We start from the raw sequence: 14,800 nt of genomic DNA, 5'->3' as shown, positions 1-14,800 counted from the left end.
AAATATATAATCAAAACGTACTTATTGTTTTTAACATCTGAAATATCTTTTGTTAAAAGTAGAAATTTGGGAAACCTTTGCTCCCCCCGAAAAAAATGAATTAAAACAAAAAAAGATATGATATAGAAACCAAAATATAAGAAATAAACACAAAAGACATTACGAATGATCCAGACTGAGGGAAAGAAAAGCAGAATTGGCAGACTGCCTAACAAACTTGTCTTTGTAGACGAGAGCTCTGTGATGTTATGGGGACGCGTGAGGAAACTGCTGATCCACACAAGCACAACTGAAAGCCTGGGCTCACCAAGTGGTTTAGCCCTCACAGCCCAAGCTCAACGCCAGGGCCTACGTGGTACAGGAGACAAAGGCCTCCACAACTTCTCTTCTGGCTTCCACACGTACACCCATAACACATCACACAGCACAACACACAAACCCCAAAAGCCAAAAATAAAGAAATGAAGAGGAAGTCAATTACTAATTTTAAGAGTGCTCGCTGCCCAATCCAATGAGTCAGAGGAGATGAAGACGGGCAACAGCATCTTCCTACACAACAGGACCGAGGCACACACAGATAAACTCACGAGGTTACGGCAACACGGCATGGGGTCTGCAGGGCTCAAGGCAGATGGGGTCCCAGCACTAAGTTGGGAAAGTGGACACAAGCTTCCTCCCCTAACCCGGAAGCTACCTTCCACTGACAACCACGTGCAAAAAACATTAGTTCCCTGCAGAGACTCTCACTGAGGACACTAACGCACCTGAGGCCGAGCACCACATCAGCCGAAGACGGCCAACACGGAATGAAGACTTTTAGTCTCACACTCTTGTGTTTGGGTATTTTTTGTTTTGTTTTGTCTCACTGGGCTTTTGCATCTACATGACAGCTTCTAATTCTATTTTCATGGATTTTCTGTTTTTGTTGATTTTCAATTTTTTTATTCAGCTTTGCCTGTTTGTTTTCTAAAAAGAAAGAATATGGAGATTTGGGAAGGAATGGGAGGGGCTGGGGAAGGGGAAACTATGATCATACTATACTGTATGAAAAACATTTTCCAATAAAGAATATAGTCTTTAAAGATGTTTACAACTTGACTCATCAGTGAAAAAAAATTTACCTAACTATATATTAATATTATTGCCTAAATAAAGTGTATAAGTCCATAAAGGGACAATATCTAAGCGTCAAAGACTGAAAGCAGCCATAGCGACTTACTGTTTGAAGGCAGACAGCAGAGAAAAGCCTACAACTTGAACAGCATCACTTCGGGTGGTCTTGGTTTAAGAGAAAGAAGGTAACGGACTGTCTCGTCTTACCAAAGGACTCTGAGAGAAGACTTAGCATGCAGTGGTCATATACGGCTGTCTGAGTTTCTCATGTCTCAACAGGAATTCTAAAATCACCACAGTGTAGGTCAGCTGTAGCTTTTCAAAGCGAGCAAACACAGATTAAGGGAGACTTAGAAACAGTGCCCGATGGCCACCGCTGGGGTGGGGTGGGCCCCGCCTTGTTTGTAGCTTTAGGTGTGGCTTAGTGTGGAAAGGCCTAGGTTCAGTCCCCAGCACAAAAGCAAGACTAGAAAACTCTGGTATCTGCCATCCATCGCCTTCCTTCTAGGCAAGCAGCAGCAGGGACTGGCTCCGTGGTAAAAGCGCTTGCTGTGAAAGCAAGAAGACTGAGTTCAAATCCCCAGTACTCACATAAAAGCAGGCATAGCAACACGGGCAGGGAGCAGCCCAGTGATGAAGTAAGTGGCCGGCCAGCCTAGCCGAGCTGATGAGCATCAAGCTCAATGCGAGGCACTCACTCGGCCCCTCAGAAGTGAGGGGTAGGAAGGGACTGCGCAGCATCCTCCTCTGGCCCCCACATGATGGAGGAGCCGAAGATTGAGCATTTGGGTCCCCGTTCTTAAGAAAGGCTCCCACGGGCTTGACCCTGGCTTCACCGTGCAGACTCCTGCCCCCAGAAGTTGGCTGCATGTGATCGCAGGCAGGACTAAGATGGATGCAATCAGTGTCCGCTGCCATTACCAACTCATAGACGTGAACTTCATCTCCCAGGAGACTCAGGCGTGGTAAAAGCACGCGCACTGAAAACACATTTCCAGGGGCCAGAGACACGGCTCAGTGGTTAAGAGCACTGGTCCACTTCCAGAGGACCCAGATTCCACTCCCAGCACCTACACGGTGGCTCAGACATTTCTAAACCCAGCCCAGGGACAACCAGGTGCACCAGGCATGCACTCGGTACACAGGTACATATGCAGGCGAAATCCCAGGCATGCACAGGTACACAGGTGTACATGCAGGTGAAATCCCAGGCATGCACAGGTACACAGGTGTAAGTGCAGGTGAAATCCCAGGCATGCACAGGTACACAGGTGTAAATGCAGGTGAAATCCCAGGCATGCACAGGTACACAGGTACATATGCAGGTGAAATCCCAGGCATGCACAGGTACACAGGTACATATGCAGGTGAAATCCCAGGCATGCACAGGTACACAGGTGTAAGTGCAGGTGAAATCCCAGGCATGCACAGGTACACAGGTGTAAATGCAGGCGAAATCCCAGGCATGCACAGGTACACAGGTGTAAGTGCAGGTGAAATCCCAGGCATGCACAGGTACACAGGTGTAAGTGCAGGTGAAATCCCAGGCATGTACAGGTACACAGGTGTAAATGCAGGTGAAATCCCAGGCATGCACAGGTACACAGGTGTAAATGCAGGTGAAATCCCAGGCATGCACAGGTACACAGGTGTAAGTGCAGGTGAAATCCCAGGCATGCACAGGTACACAGGTGTACATATGCAGGCGAAATCCCAGGCATGCACTCGGTATACAGGTGTACATGCAGGTGAAATCCCAAGCATGCACAGGTACACAGGTGTACATGCAGGTGAAATCCCAAGCATGCACAGGTACACAGGTGTACATGCAGGTGAAATCCTAGGCATGCACAGGTACACAGGTGTACATATGCAGGTGAAATCCCAGGCATGCACTCGGTACACAGGTGTACATGCAGGTGAAATCCCAGGCATGCACAGGTACACAGGTGTACATGCAGGTGAAATCCCAGGCATGCACAGGTACACAGGTGTACATATGCAGGTGAAATCCCAGGCATGCACAGGTACACAGGTGTACATGCAGGTGAAATCCCAGGCATGCACTCGGTACACAGGTATAAGTGCAGGTGAAATCCCAGGCATGCACAGGTACACGGGTGTAAGTGCAGGTGAAATCCCAGGCATGCACTGGGTACACACGTACATATGCAGGTGAAATCCCAGGCATGCACTCAGTACACAGGTACACATGCAGGCGAAATCCCATTCAGAAAGAAAAGTTTCGTATGCAGCTCAAACCTAACCACGTAAAAGCTTCAGTATTAAACTTTACTACTAGCATATATATAATATATTATATAATATTGTTATAATATTGTTATTATATATATTATAGTTAAAACTGCATGATGGTATAGTAATATGAATAACTGTACCACGTATCTAGATACTGTGCTGATAAGCACCTATCAATTCATTTAATGTCTCCACTTCTATAAGCAGGATATTGAATTCCCAAAAGGTCAAGTAATTTATACTCCAGCACACAAAAAACAGATATTAAAAACCTAAGCCCGTGATCAAAATAAGTCTCTTCTCCACAAAGGAGAAATTCCCGTTTTTGTGACTTCACGTTACTCCGTAGTTCTATCTTCATAAACTACATTAACTGTAGAATATTCTATTCACTTTTAAATGTCAGCTCACCACACTGAGAGTGAGGGGGAGGAGACTCTTCTGTGGACACGTCTGTGGCGGATGCACAGTCTAACGAGGCAGGACGATTCACCCTGACCCTGACAGCTCATGGGCTGGGCCCTGGCTGGCTGACAAGCTCCCGCTCTAGCTCCTGCTGCTATGGCCTCCCTGGGGTATGAGTATAACCTGGACTTGTAAGCTGGGTGAACCACGTGCTCCCTTCCCGTGCTTTTCGTCAGGATGTCTTATTAAAGAGAACACACTGACATCCTAATCCTTACCACAATCTATAAAGCAGTTAACTAGGACCTAAACAGTTGCTTGTTTGGCTTTTAAACACTGCCATTTTGAAAGCCACTCCACTTTTTACAGTGCTTCTGTACTTTCAGTAATACTGTAGAGATTTCAGGATAAAACTAATTTAACCATAGACTAAATATCCCCTTTACTATTTTCAACAAAGTGGTCAGACTAATTCCAAGGAAATCACAACAAAAAAGAATGGCCTACACTGTCATGAATTATCAATGTTCCTGTCACATCCTCATGTATCTTGCAGACATCAGTCATATGCTTTCCACCTAACAGACACTGAGGAAACACGCCTGACTAAGGGAGAGGCAGTGGCTGATTCTAGCATCTCTTTTCCATTCAGGTAGGTACTGTTTCCTGTCTTAACAGAACTACCCAGTTAAATCCTCAGGACAGACTGGGCAGGTGGCTCCGTGGCTCACAACGTTTGCTGCTCCTCCACGTGCGTTCACAGCACACACACCAGGCAGCTCACACATGAGCTTTCCCATGTCCGTGCACATCCTCACTCTGTGCATCTACTGTGGTATTTTAGGTGACTGCTGCCTGCAGAAGAACGGGGGAACTACCTGCTCTCATGGGAGTGGGAACTGTAGAGTCAAGAATCTGAATGTAAAATATTCCTCTTGTAACTGCATTAAATTGCATTAAAGTGACTGAAAAGTGCCTGCCTTTATTCCTAGCACTGGGAGGCAAAGGCAGGTGGATCTGTGAGTTTAAGGCCAACCTGGTCTACAGAGCAAGTTCCAGAACAACCTGGACTACAAAGAGAAACCCTGGGGGATTTGGGGCGGGGGGGGGGGGCAGGGGAGAAAAAGGAAAGCTATCAACCACTGAATTGTTTTAATTGCACGCAGATCTCCTTTTATGAAAGCTCTAAACAGGAAGGGAAATGAGGGACAAACTCAAACTCATTCAACTGCTGACAGAAAGGACAGGCAACTGTCATCACAGCGTTTCTGTAAGTGTCCAGTCACAGCTCTGAAGGGGAGGAAGGAGTGCTGGTGACAAGAGAGGCAGCACTCAGCTCCCATCACCTCCCAGTCCTGGCAGTTCCTGTGCAGCCCTGACAGGAAGCCAGCCTTCTTCAAGCCCTTGCCATGCCCTCAATACACAAGGCCAAGGCGTTCTCGGACACCCAAAGCAGCAATAAAACGGGTCATCAGGAAAGCAGAAGACCTACTTGCAACAACAAACTGTTTTCTTGCTTTAAAAAAGAGAAAAAGAAAAAGAAAAAGAAAAGGACTCTCATGATCTAGAAGGGAAAAATCATAGGAAATAAACTTACTTAAAATCTCATTGAAGGATTGGCTGCCCGGCCTTTCCAACACAAGTGTCAAGATGGTATGAACTCTTAGAAAGACTGAAATTAACAATGTTTCCAACTATGTAAAGGTGCTAATGTGCACATCAAGGATGACACCCGGGTGGGAGGGCACATTCTCTTAATTAATCAATACATCAAAGGTCCTGAAGCAATACAACTTAAGGATTTTCAGTCATAACAGTACAGCAGAACATAATTAATAAGGATGATTTTCTGATTCGATTTTTTGAAGTGCTAAGTATTCTCAAACTGAAAGACTTTAAGCAGACAAATAAATCAGATTTAATTACTTGTAGAACTAGAGCTACCAATATGTGCACTGCACTTAAAGACACCAAGGGAGCAAATGGCCAGCACTCACAGTGCAGTGGGCACCGTGGACAAATACTACGCATTTAAATTCCGTGTTATACAATCAAACTCTTGCTTACAGCACATTCCCTGACTTTAGGAGATTATGAAAACTTTGGCATCAATAAAAGGTTTCTGCATTTGCACTGGCTGAATATTAATCCACAGCCAAGTGTGTAACGACTCTGAGCTGCTCCTGGAAGCACGGGCACTTGCATCACACGCCTTGGCGGCCTTGGTTCTGAGCACACACATGCCATGCACTGCACGGGCCATCGCACCACCTAACACCGCACTTCTGTCTCAGTCACCATGGCTCAGATTCAAGACAATCCTGTTATGAACTCCTGAAGTGTGTTTACTGAACATACAAAATTTCCTACTCTTTAGAAACAATGGTACGAATGAGCTGGAGAGATGGCTCTATGACTGAGATCACTAGCTGCTCTTCCAGAGGTCCCGAGTTTGATTCCCTGCACCCAAGTAGCAGTTTACAACTGTCTATAAACAGGAGATCTGGCACTCTCTTCTGATTTCTCAGGACTAGGCACACATGTGTATACAAACATGCATACAGGCAAAACACCACACATATACAAATTAAAATTAGAAAAAGGGATGTCTTTTCAGAGGCTTAATTTTTAATGTTAAATTAATTTTGACTTGGAGTAAGTTCTGAAGTCGTCCAAACATACGTCTGCTGTGTGTACTATTTATTTATGCAAAGCAGCTGTCCTGGTTGGATCTGTGTCAACTTGACACAAGCCGAAGTTTCACAGAGAAAGGAGCTTCAGTTGAGGAAATGCCTCCATGACACCCAGCTGTAAGGCATTTTCTTTCTCAATTAGTGATCAAGGGGGGAGTGAGTGGTGCCCTCCCTGGGCTGGTGGTCCTGGGTTCTACAAGAGAGCAAGCTGAGGGGTTGGGGATTTAGCTCAGCGGTAGAGCGCTTGCCTAGCAAGCGGAAGGCCCTGGGTTCAGTTCCCAGCTCCGAAAAAAAAGAAAAAAGAAAAAAAGAAGAAGAAAAAAAAAAAAAGAGAGCAAGCTGAGCAAGGCAGGGGGAGCAAGTCAGTAAGTGACATCCCTCCATGGCCTCTGCATCAGCTCCTGCTTCCTGACCTGTGTGAGTTCCAGTCCTGACTTCCTTTGATGATGAACAGCAATGTGAAAGTGTAAGCTGAATAAACCCTTTCCTCCCCAGCTTGCTTCTTGGTCATGATGCTTGTGCAGGAATAGGAACCCTGACTAAGACAGCAGCATTCTCAACATTGGTTATAACACAAAATACTGATCAATTCTGAAACACTGTTGGAGATGCTCTATCTCCTACAGTACTAAATCCAGCCAATTATTAATAAAAAAATTCATCTTTTTGTAAGGTAAAATGCACCTTTAGCCTTGACAGTAAAATTATATTTTATAAATGAATTGTTTTTAAATTTTATTTACAATTTATTATCAAAAATATTTTATCTCTCTATTTTATGTAATGATATGCAAGAGGTCATATTAGACTTTCTCGGGCTTTTGAAAAGAGGTTGTAAGAAGAATTTAGCAAACCCTGCTAGAGACTAGAGAGAGGGCTCAGTGGATGAAGTTCTTGCTGAGCAAGTGTAAGGATGGAGTTGGAATCCCCGAAAACCCAGACAAAGTGAATAGCAGCTTCCTGAATCCCAGCAATCGGCAGCTAGACATGGGCTCCCAAGGCAAAGTGGCTCGGTAGACAAGCTCGACTGGCGTCATGGGCAGGCCCAGACTCAACAAAAGACCCTGCCTCACAAACAGAATGGTAGGCTGATCAAGGAAGACTACCTAATCCCAACTGCAGGCAGGCTGGCACTCGGACACACACACACACACACACACACACACACACACACACACGGAATCTAAATCCCAATATAATTTTCCAACAAACAAGGTAAAACTGAAAATTAGTACAAAACAAATAAATGTGTGAACTGAACATGTGATCACACCTGCAATTCCACCACTCAAGTGACAAAGAAAATTACTGTAAATTCAAGATCAGCCCCATCTACAGAGGGAGCTCCCTATCAGTCAGGGTCACATAGTGAGTCCCTGTCTCAAAAAATAAAATAAATAAAAGTATGCACCTAAAACCTAAATGCAGACGCACAAATGAACCCTTTCTGTACTGGTAAAGACTTGTTCTCGGCTCACTTGCTGTTGTCACGGTGAGTTAGCCAATGAAGAGATTTCATTCTATCTTCAAGGTTGAATGCGAGAGAAAACAGAACAGGCAACAGTGGGTCAGAAAGGCAACCTAAAACCGTCTGCCCCCATCTTCACACAGAGCAGCAGGAAAGCAGCACCACAGGACAAGTGCGGGGTTACAGACCCAGTAATGCCGTGTGAATACGATTTGGTTTAGCCTCAAGCGTGAGGGAAAAGGCTGCTTCACGCAGGGGAATATGATTTGCCTCACGCACCAGGTCACTAGCCGGGGTGACTTTTGCCAGCTGAGGACAGTTAAATGCTGGGGCCTCCGGAGAGTATGAACTAGAGAGCCCGGGAGAGCCCATGGAGGATGATGCCCCGCAGCTCCTGGGCGCTGCTGTTGCAGTTCCACAGAAGAAGGAAGCTGGGGACATCCTGAGGACAGAGACTGGACTTGCCTCAAGGAACCCGCCTCTCCTAATCAGCGGGAAGAGGTCCGCTCTGTGGCTGACAGTGATGTGTGACCCCTCTTCCTGTAACCTTTCTCCCCACCTAGTGTGTGGGGTTAGGGTTAGGGCGGACTGGAGGGAGGGAGGGAGGTCGGGAGGGAGGGAGGGAGGGAGGGAGGGAGGAGGGAGGGAGGGAGGGAGGGAGGGAGGGAGGGAGGAGGGAGGGAGGAGGGAGGGAGGGAGGGAGGGAGGGAGGGAGGGAGGGAGGGAGGGAGGAGGGAGGGAGGAGGGAGGGAGGGAGGAGGGAGGGAGGGAGGGAGGGAGGAGGAGGGAGGGAGGGAGGAGGGAGGAGTATGTGCCAGCAGGAAGCCACTTCCATTGTGAGGAGAGGACAACTAGACAACGCAACTGAGAATATTAAAAAGCAGCATCCAAATTCACCTTCACAGTCAATGCATAACTGATGCTTAACAAAAAATGGTCTGGTACTTGTTAAAACTGAGATTAAAGATAACTGCTTAAATACATGTAAAGACACACTGATTTAAAAATTTAGTAGTCATTTATTTAAAATAAAATCAGAAACAACATCAGAACTGTAACTACTGTGAACAAAGGTAAGCACTGTCCTATCGCTCTGTCCAGAGAGAACGTTAATCAGAAGTCCACACCAGATGGAAAACAGCATCTAGCTATGATGCAGCACGTTCCCAAATACGCAAAACGAAAACCTTCTCATGAATCCAAACACTTTTAAAACACATGCACTCCCTTCACATACATCTTCATGGAGGAATTTACCGTTTTGTGCCCGTTCTGGCAGGCCACATGTAATGCTGTCTGCCCCATTGCATCCTCCACATCCACATCCGTGACGTGCTGCACCAGGTCATGGAGTAGCTCTGTCCTTCCATTCACAGCCAGCCAGTGGATCTGCAAAGCCGTTTTTTTATTAGCATTTGTACAAGAGTTTCACTAAAAATCAGTATATAAAGAGTGCTATTTCTCTACTGAGCACAACATTCAAACTACAGATACTGCAATAGCTTTTCCCTGCTTTTAAGTGAGAAAAACACATGCATCAAGATGTTGGCTATACCACCTATATTACAAAATCAAGAGTTTTATTAAAGGACTCAGTACCGTAAGTGTCCTAGGCTTAGGCCACCAGATACTCTTCTTCTTAGATGGCACTGGCCTCAGCTTATTGCTAGAGAAAATAGGTTAGTATTCTTCCTTTCCCAGAAGCAAATGTATATATAAATAAAACAAAACAGTTCTCGTAGTTATGACAAATATATCCTACACTAATAACAAAATAACAAATACATTATATATATACATATATATACATATATATGTGTATATATACATATATACGTGTATATATACATATATACATATGTGTGTATATATATATCACACACCAGTAAGAGATAACTCTGGAAATTTCCGACTAGGAACAACAGAGGAAGCTGTTGGGTGGAACAAACTGTAACCCTAGCGCCTGGTAAGTAGGAACAGACAGATCAGGAATTCAAGACCAACCTTAGCTACACAGTACACGTGAGTCTAGCCTTGATGGCAAGAATCCCGGTGTCAAGAACACACCCTACATCCAGCACTGGAATGGCATAGGCAGAGGCCAGCCTGGCCTACAGAACAAGATAAAGCACAGCCAAGGCTATCCAGACAAGGCATGTCTCAAAATGCTTCTCTGTCGCTGTCATAAAACACCTACCTAAATCAACCTCAAGTGGAAAGGCTTTATTTGGCCTGCAGTTCACGTCCCAGTCCATCACTAAAGGAGGTCAGGACAGGTGCCCAAGCAGAAACCTGGAGGTAGGAACTCAAGCACAGACCAGCAAAGGATATTGCTTTCTCGCCTGCTTCCCCTGGCTTGCAGTGGGCTGCATCCTCCAAATTAATCACCAATCCAAACAAACAAACAAACAAAAAAACAAACAAAATTCTGGCCCTCAACCACACACAAAGAAATACAGGCAACGGAGTACGGTGAGAAGCAATAGAGGCAGTCTCCCTGCAGAAGAGCACACCAATACAGTGCCAAATGGTCAGCCCTGAAAACATACATACAAGTAACAGTAAGTGGGCTGAACAGGTTTTGTGCATATGTGTATGTGCATGTGTTGTTGCTGCATGTATACATGTGTATGTGTGTGGGGATTTGGGCTAATGTTGCTTGTAGTATGTTAATTTGGGTCCCCAAAATTGCAGGAAAATCCACATGTCCCCAAGACACTGAGGGACCCTGTCTGTCCCCAGTTGATTTTGGTTGGTAAAAATGGTGAAGATGCCACAGCCAATGATAGGGCAGGGCAGACAGTGGCAAGACTTAGGATTCCCAGGCAAGGAACTGAGGAAGGGGGAAGAAGGGAGAAGAGCCGCCATGCTGGGAGAAGGTGGAGGGGGGGAGACAGTACATCTGAGAAGGCGTGGGTCAGAGAGCACCATGTAGGTGCCAGAGTGGCTCCAAGAGGGCTGCCTGATTGGGTCACGGTAGCAAAGATTTGTTACTTCTTCATAACTGTAATGTTGCTTCATAACTGTAATGTTATGAGTCACAATGTAACTATCTGATGGGCAGCATACCTGGTATGCAGCCCTCCCAAGGGGTCATGACGCACAGGTAGAGAAACACTGTATGGCTCACATGCTTAGCACACTGAAGGCTCCAAGTTCAAGCCTCAGCACTAAAAGCTGGGGTGAGGAGCCCTGCCCATCACCTACTACAGCATCCGGGAGACTGGGCCCTGCCCTCAGCTACTACAGCACCAGGAGACTGGGCCCTTCCCTCAGCTACTACAGCACCCGGGAGACTGGACTCTGCCCCTCACCTACTACACCATCCGGGAGACTGGACCCTGCCCCTCACCTACTACACCATCCAGGAGACTGGACCCTGCCCCTCACCTACTACACTATCCAGGAGACTGGGCCCTGCCCTCACTACTACAGCACCCAGGAGATTGGGCCCTGTCCCTCAGCTACTACAGCACCCGGGAGACTGGACCCTGTCCCTTACCTGGACAACACATAGAGCTGTGCCTGGATGTGGGGGCTGCAAGTGAGCTGCCCGGAGGGTATGAGCCTGGGCATCAGCCTTGCTTGTCTGCTGAGTGGTGGCATTGAGGGAGAGATCTCCTCCCCGTTTCCCTCATCACCAACAGCAGGTAGGAGGGAGAGATGGCCCCAATGGGGTCATATGAGCAGGAAAGCTGGCCCTACCCATCACCTGCTGCTGCACTTGGGAGGACAGGCCCTGCCCCTCTCACCTGGGCAGCAAAGAACAGACCCTGGTTCAGGTGAGCCAGCTCTCAGGGTGGAAGTATGGGAGAGCTGGCCCTGCAACTTCTCTGCTGTGTGGCAGCAAGGGGGGAGGGGGAGAGACAGAGACAGACAGACAGACAGAGAGAGAGAGAGACAGAGACAGAGACAGAGAGACAGAGACAGACAGACAGACAGAGAGAGAGAGAGACAGAGACAGAGAGACAGAGAGAGAGAGACAGAGACAGAGAGAGACAGAGAGAGAGAGAGACAGAGAGAGAGAGAGACAGAGACAGAGAGAGAGAGAGAGAGAGAGAGAGGCCTTCTTCCATCCTCACCCTGGCCACCTACAGGAGGCAGAAGAGCTGGCCCTGAGGCCATGAGGGCAGGTGAGCTGGCAGGCTGACCAGCTCAGATTCCTCTTGGGCCCAGCACCTACCCCACTGCTGGAGTGCATGAAGGGGCTGGTTCTACAGATCCAAAGCTGCAGGAGCTCCATGACACACAGCATCTGAGAGGAGTCCCAGTGCGGTCCCAGTACTGACAGAGTAACAGAAGCCAGAGGTCTCTCCTATCAGACCAGGGACTCATTGCAATGAACATTTGCCAGCAAAACAGTGTGAACAAAAGAGTGTACATACTGAGGGCACACTGTGACACACTAGAGCTTCCACAATGAGATGTTCTTTCTTCTGTTGGGAAGGAGGTTGCAAGGGTGGAGGACTGGTAAGAGGGACAATGCAAAGAACCAATAAAAAATTTTTTAAAAAATGGGGTGAGGAGCAAAAAATTTCAGACTGTTATACATGTTTTTCACTTGATTTTTTTCCATTACAAATATTAAGATACAATTTCCTGTCTTAAACGTGTAATCAGACTGATTACATATATCTATCAGATTAAGTGAAATCCCACTAAAGTAACCGTTAAAGAGCAGCTCTGAAAGAACCTGCCCATCACATGGGAGAAGTGGAAGCTTGGGATGCTAGGAGGCAGGTGTTACACGTTATCTTGCCAGATAATATTTGTTGTCATGTCAGAACAAAAATCAGAATTCTGGGCAAGTCAGAGCAAAGCTAAGTAAGAGGCGGCGTGTGAGCGGGCGAGAGGTGGCGCGGGCTGACAGCATCCTGCTCCTGCAGAGGCTCTGGACTCAGCCACGAGTGGCTCAGAACCATCTCCAACCCCAGTTCCAGGGGATCCAATTCATCTTCTGGCCTCCAATGGGACCAGGCATGCATACGGTGCATGGACACACATGCAGGTAAAACATAGAATAGATACAGTACAAAAACAAATAAATGTAAAAGGAGAAAGCATTTGATGTAGACAACAGAACCCCTCAGAGGCTCCAGAACTGGCAGTTAGTGTGGGGCTCTTGAATTAAAAGATGGACTAAAGACCCATCAGCTGAAAATGTTTAATACGACTTGAGACTCTTAGATTCCCATCACTTACCAACTTTACAAAGACAGGGAAAAAAACCCCTCATCAAGATGACAAAATATTAATATGAGAGTTGAAAACTAAGAGATCTGCAGATTACAGATACTAAGCACATGGAGTCCAGAGCACATAACACGTTTTTAAAAGAAGATTGAATACAAGTTCACACCCTACAAACTGAGACTCTTCTCTAGCCAGCGCCTAGAGTGCTAACACCTTCCTCGCAGTTTCTCTAAGGAATGGGACTGCCTCAAAAGCTAACAACCTAAGGAAGGCAGCACCAAGGGAAGGCTTCACAGAGAAACAGCCAATCAGACCATGCTGCTCTGAAGCTCTAGTAAATAGAAACGAATGCAGACAGGGCTTTTAAACTGCTTTCTTATGCATTTAATTTGAAAGACAACATATAACGCAAGCAAAAATAAAACCTAAAAGTAAAATGAAAATGTGGCTATGAATATTAAAAAACGTATTTTAATACTCAGAAAAATACTGAATGTACCCTTTAAAAAAGAATTTTACACTGGGTTGGTTGGGGATTTAGCTCAGCGGTAGAGCGCTTGCCTAGCGAGCACAAGGCCCTGGGTTCGGTCCCCAGCTCCGAAAAAAAAAAAGAATGTTACACTAATTTTTGCAAAGGAAAGTGCAAAAAAAATTCAGAAATCAATAGTGTGACAGGGACCTGAAAAATGAAAAGGAAATTCAGAAGAGTATGTTGAAGAAGTCTCCCCAAAACACACAGAAAGTGGAGAAACTACAGAAAAGAAAGTGGTACTTTACTAAAAGTGACCCATCTGAGAGGTTTCGTATCCAAACAGTAAGAGTTACAAACAAGGATGAAGCAATCATCAAAGTCAAAATTATTGTAATGTTGCCCTGAGTTCCCATTCCATGGGTCTCTACATTAACAGTGTCTGCGTGTTATGAAGCAAACGGATAAAACATACAAACAAGATAAACCGTGACATTTCAGAATGCCCAGGACAAAGTAGATTACATACATTTTTAGGAAAAAGACAAACAAAACAAAAACAGGTTTCATATAAAGAGTCAAGAAACAAAATGGTACCCAATTTAAAAACAGAATGTTTTAAGAATTATTCTTTTGTTTTATGGGTACTTTACAGCGGGTGACTATTCTAAGTGTTCTGCTCGGATGGAAGGGTGTCCTGGAACTAGGAAGCCCAGGAACCACACAGCTCTGAGAGGAAGTCTCCTGAGCAGAGGCACTGCAGCTCCCTGGGGAGGGGATCCCCAGCTGAGTCGAGGAACTCGGGAGCCTCAGCCCCGCTGCTCCCTCTCCTCAGCCCCGCTGCTCCCTCTCCTCAGCCCCGCTGCTCCCTCTCCTCAGCCCCGCTGCTCCCTCTCCTCAGCCCCGCTGCTCCCGCTCCTCAGTCACGCTGCTCCCGCTCCTCAGCCCCGCTGCTCCCTCTCCTCAGCCCCGCTGCTCCCGCTCCTCAGCCCCGCTGCTCCCTCTCCTCAGCCCCGCTGCTCCCGCTCCTCAGCCCCGCTGCTCCCGCTCCTCAGTCACGCTGCTCCCTCTCCTCAGCCCCGCTGCTCCCTCTCCTCAGTCACGCTGCTCCCTCTCCTCAGCCCCGCTGCTCCCTCTCCTCAGCCCCGCTGCTCCCGCTCCTCAGCCCCGCTGCTCCCTCTCCTCAGCCCCGCTGCTCCC

The 14,800-nt window shown here is 46.7% G+C and overlaps 1 protein-coding gene across 17 annotated transcripts in view; it reads right to left on the bottom strand.

Annotated features, from left to right (window-relative positions):
* Positions 1-14,800, bottom strand: part of Hace1 (HECT domain and ankyrin repeat containing, E3 ubiquitin protein ligase 1) — a 115,457-nt gene that overhangs the window by 68,552 nt on the left and 32,105 nt on the right. For 14 of the 17 annotated variants that reach the window (XM_006256595.5, XM_006256597.5, XM_039098889.2 and 11 more), the window contains one exon: positions 9,196-9,327. The exons of the other annotated variants lie outside the window; for them this stretch is intronic. In XM_006256595.5, the coding sequence (XP_006256657.1) occupies positions 9,196-9,327 (132 nt within the window). The remainder of the gene's footprint in view (positions 1-9,195; positions 9,328-14,800) is intronic. 17 annotated transcript variants of the gene reach the window in all.

This window comes from Rattus norvegicus, chromosome 20, assembly GCF_036323735.1.
Source record: "Rattus norvegicus strain BN/NHsdMcwi chromosome 20, GRCr8, whole genome shotgun sequence".
In the NCBI taxonomy this organism is placed as follows: Eukaryota; Metazoa; Chordata; class Mammalia; order Rodentia; family Muridae; genus Rattus; species Rattus norvegicus.
Note: the sequence above shows the minus strand (reverse complement) of the source record. Positions and strands in the feature narration are given on the sequence as shown.